Consider the following 17363-nt stretch of genomic DNA (forward strand, 5'->3'; position numbering starts at 1 on the left):
AATTTCTTGTGCATATGTCTAATGATCATTTTTGACCGCCAGATGGCAGTTTTTTTTACTTTTTTCACTAGATCTCTGAAACCGCTAGACCTACCTTCATGAAAATTTGATGAATTTTTCATCTTGTCAATACAAGTAAAATGTTTTTTAAATTATTAAAATCGGACGCTTTGTTCTCTTAAAAACTGAGTTACCGTTTTTGGCACTTTTTGAACCGTATCTTCGGAACGGCTAGACTTGCCTTCGCCAAAAACTAATCAGCACGTCTCCTTATCAATACGAATCGAATGTTTTTTGAATTATTCAAATCGCTTCATCCGTGTTCCCGAAATCGTCGACGAAAATTTGTAACCGAACACACACACATACACGCACGTACACACACACACACATATACATCCATTTTTTCTAAGGTATGCCAAAATTTTCAGAAACCTTTGAAACGTAAAGATATATAAAAATTTTCATTTTAGATTTTTTTGCGATTAATATAACTTGCAATACGGGAAGTTAAAAACTACTAATTGTACTACATATACAGATATATCACTTTGTTATTTTGCTATAAGTTGAACATTAGCAGTTAATTGCCAGCAATTAGTTTTTCCATAGATAATTTAACTCAATCATAACGTTGGATGCAATTGTGACAAATTTTGTGGGTACTGTTGTGACATGTAATCCTTGTCCTTTTTGAGTGTAAAAAAATTAATGAGTGCAAAAGAGGAAAGGAAAGGAAAATTCAATATAAGATAAAACTTTTTTACAAAAATTACTTATTAACTTTGTTTAAAACAACATTCATAATCTTTATTTAAATGATTAGGCTGTGTTGTGTTATATTTCTGACAATAAAGTGGTTTCTGACAATAAAAGTTATTTTGGTGTTTGTACCTATTGTTTCGTAAGTATTTTTATGTCTATTATAACCGATCCTGGAGGTGTGGACGGTTGTGCCACCCGGCCTCTTCTAGCATGATTTGATTTTATGAATAATCCATCGTATTTAAAAAGAGTATTTTAGTATATTATTGTAGACAAATGTTCAAATTACCTTTTTTTCTTTCCCAGCTATATGATAAATTAACAAAATTTTTGCTGATAAGAAAAGTGGCACAACCTTACCCAGTCTCTCCTACTTAAAAATGTAGAAATAATTAACTATCTTTAGATTTACCATTGCTACACGTACATATAGAAGAGTTTTTTTTTTAATTATAATGTACGGAAAGGTTATGTGTGTTTAAAAAGGGTCTTACTTTTATCAAAGGCTTGTTTTGAAAAAGACTATAGAGGAAAATTTAGTTTTATATTCTTATGTTAGAAATATCATACCAACACTTCATAACGTGAGAATTTGTATTCTAGAGTTAGTACACAGTTGCAAAATTTTAATAATTGTTATTTCTGTTATTTTGTTATCTATGATGTAAAAAGAAATAATAACATAGCGCACTTTCTCATACCATGGAGTATTAGTGTTGTAATTTTACAAAAGGTATGGTTGTCAAATATTTTAAATTTTTTAAATAATCGATACATTTTTTTTGTAAAGACAGATGTATAAATTCAGTTCATGTGTGTGTAATTTTTGAGACAAAATTTATTAATTTGTTTTAAAACATGGTATCAAATTCAATTTTATTACTTTGTTCGAAGGGCCATTTTTCATAACGATAGAATCGAATTTAAAGGAAAACCATAGCAACAAAAATGAGCTCAAAATACATAATGTAGAAGGAAACACATGTAAGATAATATAATATTAATTTTAAGATTGAATTTTTATTTGCTTCTCATTAGTATAATGAATGGGATATAAAAATAACTCTATTATTTCTCATGCTCATAGATCTCAAAATTTTTGTAGTAGATCTTCAATTATCTATTAACCCAAATAATTTTATTTGCAGATTTCGCTCCAGACAATGTATTCTTGCATACCCTTCTTGATTGTTCTGGTGTCAATCCTGACACCAGAATCAGGAGCACAACAGGCGGCGATGATCAAATCTAGGTATGATAATCAGATGGTGACTTCTACGACTCTTCAATGGCGACACGCAGGAACTAATGGGCATATAACCGATTTATGGAAGGAAGGAGTTATAGCTGGCCAAGATATTCTTGGTAAGAATATTGTCAATATTGTTTATTGTTTATTGAAACGATTTACTTATGTGTGTAGTTGTGACACGCGACTGGAATACTTTTTACTACATTAGAACATTTCCACGTGCGCTAATACTATTAAAAGTAATTTGAGTTCAATAATTACATATAAATTAATAAAATTATTACAAAAACAATAAATCCTGAAATATTGATTATAATATATCGTTTATATTATAAATGATATAAAATATATTGTAATACGGTTTTACAGAATTTTTTGTAATATATATTACGTAAAAATGTTAAAACATGTAATAGAATTTTTGTTAACAAATCTCATAATTGTTATCAAAAATTCGATTACATATTTTAACATTTTTCGTAATATATATTACGGAAAAATGTTAAAAAATGTAAATTTTTGTTACCAATCATGAGATTTGTCTACCCTATATAGGGAAAGGCCAATTTGATTTTGAGCAATTATATTGTTTTTTTCTGTTTTTAAAAAATTTGTCACCTGGTCCTTTTTACCACATAGGCGGAGTAAAATGTAACGGCCAAGGGGCAAACATGTCTAAAGTCTTAGTTTTAATTTTAAAGGGATTTTACGAAATAATAGCTACATTTATTGAACCAATGCAAAATATAAATTTCATGGCTGCAAAATTTTTTACTTTGACCTGATATTTCGTTAAAAATATTCATCAGCAGAGTTGGAATAACTCTTTAGTTAATTTATTTCTTGTAAAATTGATTTGTTTTTAACTTGATTTACTTTTTTAACTTTCGTAGGGTAAGTTATAGTAATCGCAAAAAATTCTAAAATGAAAATTTTTATATATCTTTAAGTTTCAAAGGTTTCTGAATATTTTGGCATACCTTAGAAAAAATGGATGTATGTGTGTATGTGTGTGTGAGGATACAAATTTTCGTCGACGATTTCGGGAACACGGATCAACCGATTTGAATAATTCAAAAAACATTCGATTTGTATAGTTAAGGAGGCGAGTTGATTAGTTTTTGGCAAAGGCAGATCTAGCCGTTCCGAAGATACGGGACAAAAAGTGCCAAAAACGGTAACTCAGTTTTTAAGAGAACGGTGCGTTCGATTTTAATAATTCAAAAAACGTTTTACTTGTATTGATAAATTGAAGAACTGATTAAATTTTTGGGAAGGCAGGCCTAGCGGTTATAGACTCTCAATAAAAATAAGTTAAAAAAATGTCCTTAAGCGGTCAAAAATGTTTATTGGACTTATGCACATCAAATTATCAGATATTTTATAGAGATTTTTATAATGTGTACACATTTTGTGTAATTTTTTTTGGGTTCCGTACCAAGATTTTTAATTTTGAAGTTTATTTATATGGTTCAAACAAATGTTATCGACATTTTCGACAATATGGAATAAACGATTTGCATGATTAAAAAATCATTCGGTTTGTACACAATCGCGAGGCGTTTATGCAAAAGGTATTATAATTTTTCCGTTTCGGAGGTATGGAGCACAAAGGGTGTAAAAACGGTTATGCAGTTTTTGTGAGAACGGATCATCCGATTAAATTAATTCAAAAAACATTTTGCTTGAGTAGACGGTGTGAAAAAAATGCATTCACAAATAATTTTGTAATATTGAAAGTTTTCAAAAAAAAAATCTAAATTTTCAAATAAATCAAAGTTTCAAAAAATTCAAATTTTCGAAATTTTTTATCATTTAAAACAAACTAAATTCTGAAAAATTAAAAAAAAATGATTTATTACAAAAATTTGAGAATATTTGAAAATTTTCAAAAATATCGAATATTTTCATACATTTCCAAATTTTCAAAAAAAATTTAAAAAATCTTTTTTTTTTATTCCAACAAATTTCAAACTTCTAAAATAATTATCAAAAAATTTTTAGGTTTATGATTATTTTCATTCCTCGAATGTTTAATTACGTTACAGGAAGTTTCAGCAATTTCAGCAAAATCCCAGAGTAAATGTTCAGTTTACTCACATGTTGGCTCGCATGTAGGCCTTTAAAGAGGTTATAAAAAAAGGGTGAATCCAACTTAAAAATAACAATGCATCTTATAGAACAACTTAATAACGTATGCATAAAAATTATATTTAGTCCTAGTAAACTAAGAATCAATTGATTCTTACGACATTGCTACCGGGAGATAAACAGCAATGTGTGAAAATCCACAAAAAAAGTTTTTTTTCGTTGTTAGTTTAATTTTATTTTGAGCACTGTTGTTTAGTTTACTAGGACCGTATAATTGTTCTATAAGATGTATTGTTATTTTTGAGTTGGATTCACTGTTTATTTATATAACCTCTTTAAGGCCTAAGCCATTAAGGTGATGGCTGGTTATACATCTTTTTCCCACTACTTTCGACTATTATTGTTAAAAAATTCGTAATTTTATTTGTTGTTGAGATACCTGCAGTCCTTTAAGCCCCTATGTACCCTAGTATATTTTATACTAGATGTGTACACGTTGCTATAATTTTTATGAAAAAATATTTTGTAAAATATTTTATAGATACAACTTTATCTAAAAATACATGCAACGATAAATACTTTTATTGATTTCATTATTGTTTTTTGAATCCAACGTGATAAATCGTTTCGGCAATGAAACTCCATGAGCATTAAAGTTCGAATTATATAACAATATGTTTATTGCATGCTGTCAAGTAAAAAATATATGGCGAATACAAGATTCATTAGAACACGAATTTATAACTAAAACATAATAAAGACTTAGAGAGTAATTTAGTAGTAAAAAAGAACGTATACACTGCTTTCATTATATGTAATCTATAAACATCAAACTATTATCTATTTAAGTGCCATTATATATTTGAAATTTCCGCTTAATATATGAATGATTCATTTCCAAAAAATGTTTAACTTCCCGTAGGGTAAGTTAAAGTAATCGCAAAAAAATCGAAAATGAAAATTTTTATATATCTTTACGTTTCAAAGTTTTCTGAACATTTTGGCATACCTTAAAAAATGGATGTGTTTGTGTGTGTATGTGTGTGTGTGTGACGATTTCGAGAACACCGATCAACCGATTTCAATGAATCAAAAAGCAATCGATTCCTATTGATAAGGAAACGAAGCAAAGAGTGCAGAAAATAGAAATTGAGGTTTTGAGAGAACGGAGTATCCGATTTGAATGATCCAAAAAGCATTCAATTCGTAATGATGGGGAGTAGTAGTGATTAGTTTTTGGACAAGGCAGATGCAGCGGTTTCGGAAATACGGAGCTAAATGTGCAGTTTTTAAGAGAACTAAGCATCTGATTTTAATTATTCAAAAAACATGCTGCTTGTGATGACAATCTTAGGGAAAGATTTTCTTTTTATATATATATATCTATTTTTTTTTTTTGAAAATCGAAAATAATTTGGATTTTTTAATTCTGGTTAAAGTTCTAAAGCTCACTTCAACTTCAAATAAATAATTTTAACTTTCAGTTCAGTTCATCTATTTCTTATAAATGTTAGACAATATGTCCTTCATTTTAAATCCGATTTATTAAATTCATTTACTTTTCTGTATACATCTACAAACGTCGGTTTTATAGATGTCAATGCAAATAGTTGTTACATCTTTGTGTGATTAATTTTATTATCAAAATTCCTGTGATGCTGATGAATTTTTATTGATGCAGCAATGTCGGATATGGGCTATTTTCACTTGCAAACATCTCCAAGTGAAAACTGACGTCCATACTGCTTGGCATCAGGCTGCTCAAACTGGTTTTCAAAACCGGAGTCCGATCCACTTACAAGATGTAGATTTAAATTGATTTTTTTTTAAATTTTAGCTAATAATTGAATGTAATTGAATTGAATTGAATGAAAAAAAAATCTTTTCCCAAAAACAATCGTTTCGTCAACACAAGCAGAAAGTGTTTTGAATAATTCAAATCGAATGCTTAGTTCTCTCAAAAACTGCCATTTTTTGCATATTCAGCTCCGTATCTTCGAAACGGCTAGACCTGCCTTTGCCAAAATCTAATCACCACTTCTCACTATTATTATGAATTAAATGTTTTTTGGATCATTCAAATCGGATGTTCTATTCTCTCAGAAACTCGATTTTTATTCTCTGCACTCTTTGCTCCATAAAAACCTAATCAGCACATCTCCCTATCCATAGGAATCTAATATTTTTTTAACCATTCAAATCGGTTGACAAAACGTGGACAACACATTGTATCCATAATAACACAAACATCATTTTTTCAAAAGCATTCCAAAATGTTCAGAAATCTTCAAAACGTGAAGATATCCAAAATCTCGGTTTTTGGACGATTAGTACAAGTACAACTTACCTACGGGAGTTAATAATATTTCTAAGCATTAGCATTTTATTATTCGAGGGAATCTAACTTACACGAAACTGTGCACCAAACTCTTCAACAACAAAAGTTGTTTATAATTTTATTATCCGACAATAAATGAGATCAATTTATCACCGTTGGTGCTATCTTCCAAATAATATAAAGAGTTCATCTGAAGACGGTTCTTGTGATGTGGCAAATGATTTATGAAAAAAACTTACAAGTCGTTTATTTACTTACAATGATCCCGCAGGCATTGAACAAATGAACTTGACTCCGCGTTTAATAATGCAAGCCTACGGACTGCGCTCTCACTTACGAAATATTTTTCAAATTCGTTTAGATATTCGTTGACTTTAGTGGCGAAAGACATAACATAGGAAATCGATATCAATATAAAGAAATATTGTAAGCTAGTAGTGGTAGACTTCATAAACAATAAATAAATTTCATTCCATAATAAATTAATTGAAAAATTTAACTTGGATGATCACATATTCTAGATAAGGGCGCACAAGTGATATTATATGTTTTCACAAGTCATATTTGTAAAAAAATAGTAGTATTTAGAGATATTGTTCAAGTTTTATTCGTCAAAATTATTTCAGGGTACTAAAAAAGGATTTCTACATAAACATTTTATTAGTCATTGAATCACTTTTATTTTTAACTTCCCGAAGGAGAAGTTTATGTTTTCATCAAAAACTCCGTTTTGCTAATTTTATGTTTTCTCGACGTTTTAAGCCATTTTCAAAACGAATGAGACCAAATATGGAAAAAGTATATGTGCGTGTGTGTGTGTGTTGACCTTTCCGTCGACATTTTCTCATAACGGCTGGACTGATTTCAAAAATTTAACAGCTATTCGATGTAACTAACCGAGGCGTTTCCTCGCGAATAGTAGTAAAGTGAGAAAAAATTATCCACGTTTCAGCTTACAATTCTAAATCAATACTGAAAAAGTTTTTGGAAAAAATTCGCTGGCACAAGTTTTTGTAATTAACTGTTACTAATTATTTTTCGGTCTTCTAAAACATACTAAAATATTACGGCCCTACGACAAGTCATTTAATTGTAAAAACTTATAAAAGTGTGAAAAAATGACGAATTTTTTTGGCGTTTGTCAAAATTAGAGTCCTTGATGTTATTATTCTCTTTACATGTATCCCCTATGACTTAATACTATCTTCAATTGAAAAACGCTGGCGCACTATTTATAACTATGCGGACTTGCCCATAACCACCTTCAAACACTTCATAAACACTGTTCTGAATTGTTCTTATTTTAATTGTTTCAATAATTTCTATTCTCTAATTAAAGGCACTGCTATGCCCATTATCTCTTAGCATTATAGATTTATTAATGCAAACCCCGGAAATTACAGTTTTATCAGTTAGATATGTTGATGATACATTTTTATAATAAATAAACAACAATTAAATGTTATTTTTAATTTTTTTAACAATTACAATAAGTACATTCTGTTCACATACGAATTACAAACTAATTGTAACAAATTTCCTGCAGTAGTATCATGTGATTGTGTTGTTGGTTGTAATTGTTAATATGTGTTTTGTCCTGGTCTGGTATGATCTCATTTGTTTAATTGTTACATAATCAATTCTAAAACTTTTCTAAAACTAAAATTGAGACACATCTAGTCTCGAAACGTACAAAAATTTAATTTTTTTATTTAATTGAATATATTTATATATATATATATATATATATATATATATATATATATATATATGAAGTGATTGCTGAATAACAAGAGTTTGATTTTGTTCACTACTATTTATTATTGTAGAACATTAATTCAATTTATGTATTGGTCTGTCTTTGTTGGTCTCTAAAGGTAGAAGAGGACTTTTGCCGTTGGTCTTCCCTTTTTTATTCGGCCGTCTTAATGCGTGCGCATCATGCAGGACAATCACGTGGTACGGCAGGATCGTACTAATTCCAGGGCTGCACTTAGGTGCCATATATATATATATATATGACCCGACAGACGTTGTCCTGTACCCGCATCTACATCTTTTCAATATCCCATACAAATATTTACCGTTCAGTTAAAAATAATAATTATTGTTTTTCGAATTACTATTTACACCAATATATGAGTGATCTTAAATGTAGATTGCTTCAAATAAAATGATGATTCTCAATTCCCACAGTTAACACTTTAATTATTCCTTTAACAAATTTTTAATAAAATTGTATATAATAAATTATACACTGCAATTTATAGAACAAATTTATTTCAATACCAATTCATTAATTTATTTTAATGCCAATATTTTGTAGATGTGGATAAATGAATGATTTTTATTTATTTACGACTAAAACATTGCTTTATCACACGAAAAATGAATGTCTGCCTTTGTGATTTATAGCATAAGATATATGTAGTGGAAATTGTAATCTTTTAAGAGGCATAACAAATTTAGAAATAATTAATATATAGCATTCGCTGTAAATTTACCATATCATCTTGGATTTTTCTACCCAAAGTATTTGCTTCAATAATGATACCTATAATTTTCATAGTTTCGTACCATATTTTAACTGACTTTTAGTACTTTTAATATCTAAATTACATTTTTCTTACATTCATTACTTAAGTTAATGTTGGAAGTGAATTAATTTATCAAATCCTTTCACATGTGCTCTATTCAACCTACGATCAACAAAATTAGTGCAGTAAATGGAGAGGAAAAAAGCGTGTGCCCTGCGAATTTTTTTACTGTGCTCCAATTTGCTTAATATTTTGAAAATAGACTAATTTTAATCTTAAGTTCAGAAGTGAAAACAATTTGCACTCCGTCACCAAACCCGCATTAATTGGATTAAACTCTTTTAATTCAGAATTTATCAGAACTTGTAATATACTATTTTAAAAATAATTAAATGAGCTACAACTTTTTCTATCATAAATTTTACCGTAACTTCTCTTATTTTGAAACGGCGAAGGGTTAAAGGGCTCGAAAGACACTTTAGTTGGACAGCCGCGCACGGTTTAAACAATCATAACTCTATCAATATTTGTGGAACAGAAAAATAATAAAAAGCAATAATTAGTCAGAAAAAAAACTTGAATTTTCATCTATATATCTTTATACGTATCTCTTATTCTTTCAGAGATATAATAATGAAAAATCGGTTGCTTTTTTTTAAATGGATTTTTTTCATGGAATCATGAGTTTTTTGAAAATCCTTTGTACTAAAGTTGTGGTATTTTTTAGAATCCATCAAGATCTCTCAAACCAAGTTAATTCTAGATGGAATACGATTATTTTTAATTTTGGTGGAAATGGCACTCATAAACTATTTGATTTAAATGAATAAAATATTATATGCGTCTTTTATTGGCATGATAGCTCACTCATTTTACACGCAAAAGTACTCATTTTAAAGCTTATTTCGAGCACTTTAAAAGCCCATTTTTATATATAGGCTAGGTGGCAAACAGGTTTAATGTGTTATTTTAATTTTAAAGGTATTTTACAAAATAATTACGTTTTTAGCTAATCCTAAAAAACTACCAACGGAAGAAAATACTTTTATCATGGATTTTCAAAGATTACCGTTTATCTCCCGATAGCAAAATCATAAGAATCAAGGTTATAGCTGGATATACATCTTTTTTTCTCTACTTTCAAATATTGTTGTTAAACTATGCTTAACTTTACTGGTTTTTGACACATCGGTGGTGGACCTTTTTAACCCCTTACCTTCATATATTACTATCTATCTTCGATAAATTCTGGGAAATCATAACTGGGAAAATGTTATCCGACAAAATGTCCCTTTGATCGATACCAAATTTAGGTTCTGAATTTACATAACATAAATAAAAAATAATATAACCTAGAAAATGTTTTATAAATACCAATGAGTATATAATTATACAAATGACATGTTTCAGAGCACCGTATTTGAGAAATTTTTGAAAAAATTTCTCATGCTATTTCCATACAAAACTTTGATTGAATTGCGCACTATCTAAAAGACAATATTAAGAGCTAAAACTTTCAGCGAATTGTTTTTTATCAATTTGGAACCATTTGAGCCCTTGGTAGCAAAGAATTTCGAAAATGTCCATATTATCAGAAACACATATTACATCAAATAAACTTTTGATTTCCGAAATAAAAAAACCTGCTCTTTTAGATCACTTTTCACGAAAAAAACCGACCGTTAAGTGGTTAAAGGCTACCCTAATATATAATATAAATATATATATATATATATATATCAGGGGCGTAACTACCGCCGTATCAGCCGTATCAATGATACGGGGCCCCCGGGCCCAGGGGGGCCCCAACGAGCGTTAACAAAAATTGAGAAAAACTTTTTATTTATTTCACAAACGACAAAGTCAAAAAATTAATTTATTATTATTGTCGGGACAACCTAAATCGATTATTGGCATGTTTGGCCTACGGGGTTTCCCCGTTTAACCCTCAATAATCAATGATAAACCCTCAATAAACAATTTACAGTTATGCGTACCCAAAATACAATGATATGTTGACAAGCGATGAACAAACAGCAGGGATTTCTTTTAATAAGTAATATTTTTTACAACTTACCCAAATGACAAGAAGTACAACATTTGGTACAGAAATGAAGACGTTAGAAAAAATACAATCATATGATAATTGCCAGAGTTAGTCGAAGGTTTTATATATTGAAAGACAGCGGGGCTTATTTACATATTTCAGATGATTGTGAATTATTTTGTATTACAATACAAACCACTAGTGTTTTGATTTAGTGGTGATTTGTGGAAAAGTGTTAGTGGTGATTTAAAGAAAACAATGAGTGAAAAGAAAAGAGATTACGCCAGCGGAGCTATGAAACGAAAAATTAAACAGAAAAAAGATGAAGTCATAAAGAAAGTGCCAAAAATTTCTTAAATCGAAAAAATATACACTTTTTTTTGGCAATAGCATACAACGCTGGTCAATGCTAAATCAAGATTCTTCCGAGGAATATTTAGTTACACTTAAAAGGGTATGCCGTACCAGATGGTCTTCAAGGAACGACGCCTTATTAGCAATAAGCAAAAACTATTTATTAATAGTAACTAGCTGTAAGTGGAATTCTGTCTTAAGGCAATTAAGGCATCGTGCCTTAAGGCAAATTGCTGGAACTTCCCGTACCAAAAATTATTATTTTTTTAAAAACAATTAACATTTTTGAAAAAAAATTACTTTGAAAGAATAAGATTTTTGAGAAACTATAAATTGGACAAAAAATAACTTTTCTTTGAAAAAAAAAATTTTTTTTTAAAAAAACATTTTTTTTTTTAAAAAAAATTTTTTTTTTCTGTATTTTGACATATTGTAGAAGATCTGAAATTTTTTTGAAAGCAATCGTACTGCTTTAACTGCATAGGGACAAAATATAAAGCGCGTAAGCGCCGCGTCGCTGTCTAACGCATAAGCATTGGTACGGAACCCATAGAAATGTTAACAAAATGTATACTTATTGTTAAAATCTCTATAAAATATCTGATAATTTGATGTGCATATGTCTAATGATCATTTTTGACCGCCAAATGGCTCATTTTTTTACTTTTTCCTCCATATCTCCGAAACCGCTAGACCTACCTTCATGAAAATTTTATCGATTCTTCACCTTGTCAATACAAGTGAAATGTTTTTTGAATTATTCAAATCGGACGCTTCGTTCTCTTAAAAACTGAGTTACCGTTTTCGGCACTTTTTGCCCCGTATCTTCGGAACGGCTAGACCTGCCTTCGCCAAAAACTAATCAGCACGTCTCCTTATCAATACGAATCGAATGTTTTTTGAATTATTCAAATCGGTTGATCCGTGTTCCCGAAATCGTCGACGAAAATTTGTATCCGCACATACATACACACACGCACATACATACATACATACATACATACATACATACATACATACATACACACACACACACACACACACATACATCCATTTTTTCTAAGGTATGCCAAAATGTTCAGAAACCTTTGAAACGTAAAGATATATAAAAATTTTCATTTTCGATTTTTTTGCGATTACTATAACTTGCCCTACGGGAAGTTAAAAACTCTGTATAAATTAAATTAAATTTCTAAAAAAAAAGATGAACGTGAAGAATGTAAGAATTTAATTAACTTTTAGAAACCTATGATTTTTTAGTGCTCGTAACATTTTTTTCTTTATTGTTTCAAATTATTAATCCAATTTCGAAAGCTCTACAGGATGTGAATAATATCTTACAACAAACTAGCATACTATTAGGAAATCTTTTAAAGAGTCTGCACAAATTGAGGCATGAAAATTCATTCATTATTTTGTTAAGGAATACTAAGGATTTAGCAAAGAATTGGAATATATAAACAATTTTTAAAAACAAGAGGCGGAATATAACAAAGCGATTTTTCGATGAGTTATCACAAGACGAGAGAATTCTAGACCCTGAATCATATTTTAAAGTAAACGTGTACTATTAACTAACAACAAATAATAACAAAAACTAAACTAAAGCAAATAACTAATAACAAAACAAAGGTTTCAAAACCTTTGTGACGTAAATAGTATGTTCAGAATATTGCAACCGGAAAAACTCATGTCTTCTTCAAATGAAGAAATAATTGCTTCCGGAAAACTGACGACAAAATACTGCGAAGATCTATCAGGTAATCTTTGCGATCAATTGATAGGTCTAAAAGCATGCTTAAAATCAGAAATCGAAAATATTCATTCCATTAAGGAACTCGCTGAATTATTATTAATAAAATCTAATAGTATTGCATCCAGTTTTCCGGATGTAATAACAGCTTGCATTTTATTCTTGACCCTTACAACCGCAACTGCTGAAAGGAGTTTTTCAAAATTAAAATTAATCCAAAATTATCTCAGAACATCAATAAAACAGGAACGTCTATCAGACCTGTCTCTATTGTCCATAGAGGCAGAAACATTAGAAAAACTAAAAACAACATCAGCTATAAATGACTTAATAAATCAGTTTGCTGATAAAAAGGCAAGGAGAGTGAATATTTAATTTTAGTTACTTGTAAAATATTAAAAATAATATTCGATGTATATTTGAAAATTTGATAAATAAATGTTCTTTTAATTTTATTAAATGAATTTATTAATCTTTTTATGTTTCTTTAAATTATTGAAAATCTTTAGGGGGGGGCCCAAACTGATTTTGATATGGGGCACGTTACGCCCCTGATATATATATATATATATATATATATATATATATATATATTGGAACTATTTCGCAAATCAGCTCAGGAATGTTTTGTAACTTAATTTAATTCTAATCCTAGTTCAGTTCTGTATAAGCCTGAGCGCAGCTTATCTCACGTAAACAAACCTGTATATTCTCAACAGTTGAGCTATTTACAGGCGGTCAGGCAACAACAATCTATGAATCATAACGAAGACAATAATCAAGTCAAAAATACATTATCAGTTCTACTAAAATCGTCGCTCGTCAGCTACCGAGCAGGTAAAACCTCCCGGTAAATATTATCAAGTGTACAAGTGGTATAGTTTATGTGAAATTACGCAATAGTGTTATTCTAGTTCTCGTGTGTTCAGAAAAACATACACTATCATTAGTGCAGTGTTTTAAAAAGTCATAAAAATGTTACCCGTAAGGGTATACATTTTGTACAATCGTACAGTTTGTAAATATGTTAGAACCATCAGAAAATAATAATATAACAGATCTTCAATGTTCACTACCGCTAGTAGAAACGAACGAAGTACTTTATGATACTTCACACACCAATAGTGAATTTGTTCAACGTCACCTCGAAAGAATAAAACAAATACGCAATCAACATAACCTGCACACAAATGAAAACAATATGGAACTGGACTCTGACCCCTCAACTCTGAGGCAAACACACAAACCGTCCGTTAACAAATGCAATAAACAACCTTTGACCTCTGCTAAATCTTCGAGGCAGGTACCAAAATCTACTGTTAAACACACAAAGCAAAATAATAACATTCAAAATAATGCGGTATTAGTTAGCGAACCTTCTACTTCGGGACTGATTTCTAAATCGTCCGTTGTAAATAATAACAAACAAAATATGAATCACATTGAAAACAATATGGAGTTAGACACCGAATCGTCAGCTGCTCTTCAGGTAGCCAATCCGTCCGCTACTAAATACAGTTCTCAAAATCTTGACAGCAATCAAGAATGGAAAGTTGAAATAAAAAACGACATCAAAGTGAATCATTATCTAATAATGACACTGCAAAAAAGTGACTACCAAGGATTATTGGCTCAATCCGACGCCCACAAAAAATTATTATGAAGTTCTAGCCAAAAATACCGCCTTACCATCAGAAACACAAAAGGAAAAAACGCAACCCAGCAGACCTCCTCCAATATTTATCCACGAAATTGGAGATATCAAGCCGCTAATGCAATTCGAAGACGAAGCCCCGAAACAATATAGCCTAAAACTGATCAGTTCTTCTCAAGTAAAAATCAATCTGGAAAATAGCAAATCTTTTAACAAAATCCTAAAGATGCTAAAGGAAAGAGATACACAACTACACTCATTTCAAGAAAAAAGCAAACAAACGTTCAAAATTGTGGTGAAAAATCTACATTTCAGCACGGACACCAAGCTGCTTAATGACGAAATCGAAGAGTTAGGTCACAAAGTAGTTCGTATCGAAAACATGAAAAGTAGAATTTCAAAATATCCTTTGAATATGTTTACTGTTGAATTAGAACAAAATCCGAATAATAAAGACTTTTACAAAATCGACTACTTATACAAAACTAAAGTGAAAATTGAATCTAAGAGGTTTTCAAGGGAAATCGTCCAATGTACACGTTGCCAAAGGTACGGCCATGCACGTAATTACTGCCACCGCACCCCAATGCGTGAAATGTGCTCAAGATCATCTTACAAAATCGTGTAAATGGGAAAAAAAGGTCGATCAAGTCAAATGTGCCCTTTGTGGAGAGGATCACCCCGCCAACTACAAAGGCTGTAGCATCTATAGAGAACATTTCCAAAGAAAATATCCTCCTTTACGACAAAGAACCGCAACGACTCCCAACTCAACTTCAAATCCTATCCTAAGACCAGGAATAACTTTCGCAAACATTACCAGAAACAGCGCAACACAGCCCGAAGACGCAACGAACACAAACAACAACAACATTGGCCACAGTAATAACACTGATAACAATACAAATAATATAACAAACGACTTTACCGAACTAAAAAATATGATAAAAACATTGACAGAATAAATGAGCACAATGCTCAATTTACTTACGACCATGTTAAAAAATAAAAAATTATAATGTCTATACAACTAAAAATTTGCTTATGGAATTCGAACGGCTTGAGCAATCATGTCCAAGAACTTAAATATTTTCTATCCAACAATAACATAGACATTATGTTAATTTCCGAAACTCATTTCATTGATTTACACCATAGCATACGTTTTCAAAACTACCGACTATACTACACTAACCATCCGGATGGCAGACCACATGGCGGTACGGCAGTTATCATCAGGGCTAACATCAAACATCACGAGATGGAATCATTTAACACCGACTTCCTACAAGCGACAAACGTCTCAGTAGACCTTATGACTCACCAACTCATTGTGTCGGCAATCTACTGTCCGCCGAAACATAAAATTACAGAAAATCAGTTTTCAAAATTTTTCGACAGCCTTGGAAATATGTTCATTGCTGGCGGAGATTTTAATGCGAAACACACATTCTGGGGGTCGAGATTGATCACCCCGAGAGGCCGACAATTATATAATGCGATTAATAATAATGACCTCAGAGCATTTTCAACGGGTGAGCCCACTTACTGGCCAAGTGATTCAAACAAAATTCCAGATCTTATTGATTTTTTTATCACTAGAAACATTAAAAAAAACTGTACGGAATTAAAATCAAGCTTGGACCTAAACTCTGACCACTCGCCTATAATTCTTCAATACTCGACTCAAACACCGGCCAAAATTTCAAGTTCAATCACAAATAAATTCACAGATTGGAATCTTTTCCAAAAAGAGGTAGAAGACAATATATCTTGTAATATTCGTCTGAAAAGCGAAACTGATTTGAATAATGAACTAAAAAACTTTACAAATACAATTATTGAAGCAGCCAAGACATCAACTCCTCAAATGGATCATTCAAACGACCACTCCCTGCCAATTGACATTAAAAAAACTATAGCATATAAAAGAAAACTACGAAAAATTTGGCAAATTACCAGATCACCCGAAGACAAACAAAAATTTAACAGAGCGTGCAGGGATCTCAAAACATTAATAATAAATTATAAAAACGATTCTTTTAAAAATTATCTGCATAACCTTTCAGGAAGCAGTGATACAAATTATTCTCTCTGGAGAGCGACCAAAAAACTAAAACGACCCACTATACCTATTCCACCATTAAGAAAATCAGATGGTTCTTGGGCAAGAAGTCCTAAAGAAAAAACTGATGAATTTGCCGAACATTTACGCCTCACTTTTCAGCCCTACCCGAGTACATGCGATCCAAATGATACTACGTTCATCTACGAGTTTCTACAGAACTCGCCGTCGACTGTAACACAGCCTGTTAAACGTTTCACAGTGAATGAAGTAAAGCAACAAATCCTGAAAGCAAATGCAAAAAAATCTCCAGGGATAGATGAAATTTCTATCACAATGTTGAAAAAATTACCCGATAAAGCTATCAGAATGATTACAATAATTTTCAACTCAATACTGAGGCTTAAAACTTTTCCCCAGGCATGGAAAATAGCAAAAATCATCTTGATTACTAAACCAGGAAAGGACCCTCATCTCGTTTCATCTTACAGGCCGATCAGTTTGCTG

At 30.7% G+C, this 17363-nt stretch overlaps 1 protein-coding gene across 1 annotated transcript in view; it reads left to right on the plus strand.

The window, feature by feature from the left end:
• Positions 1–17363, plus strand: part of LOC113384900 (protein unzipped) — a 258922-nt gene that overhangs the window by 203368 nt on the left and 38191 nt on the right. The window contains exon 3 of the mRNA XM_026622672.1: positions 1914–2130. Coding sequence (XP_026478457.1) covers positions 1929–2130 — 202 coding nt within the window. The 5' untranslated portion in view covers positions 1914–1928. The remainder of the gene's footprint in view (positions 1–1913; positions 2131–17363) is intronic.

This window comes from Ctenocephalides felis, unplaced genomic scaffold (genome assembly GCF_003426905.1).
Source record: "Ctenocephalides felis isolate EL2017-DRISC unplaced genomic scaffold, ASM342690v1 CF-g0.4_SCAFFOLD_03571, whole genome shotgun sequence".
Taxonomy (NCBI): domain Eukaryota; kingdom Metazoa; phylum Arthropoda; class Insecta; order Siphonaptera; family Pulicidae; genus Ctenocephalides; species Ctenocephalides felis.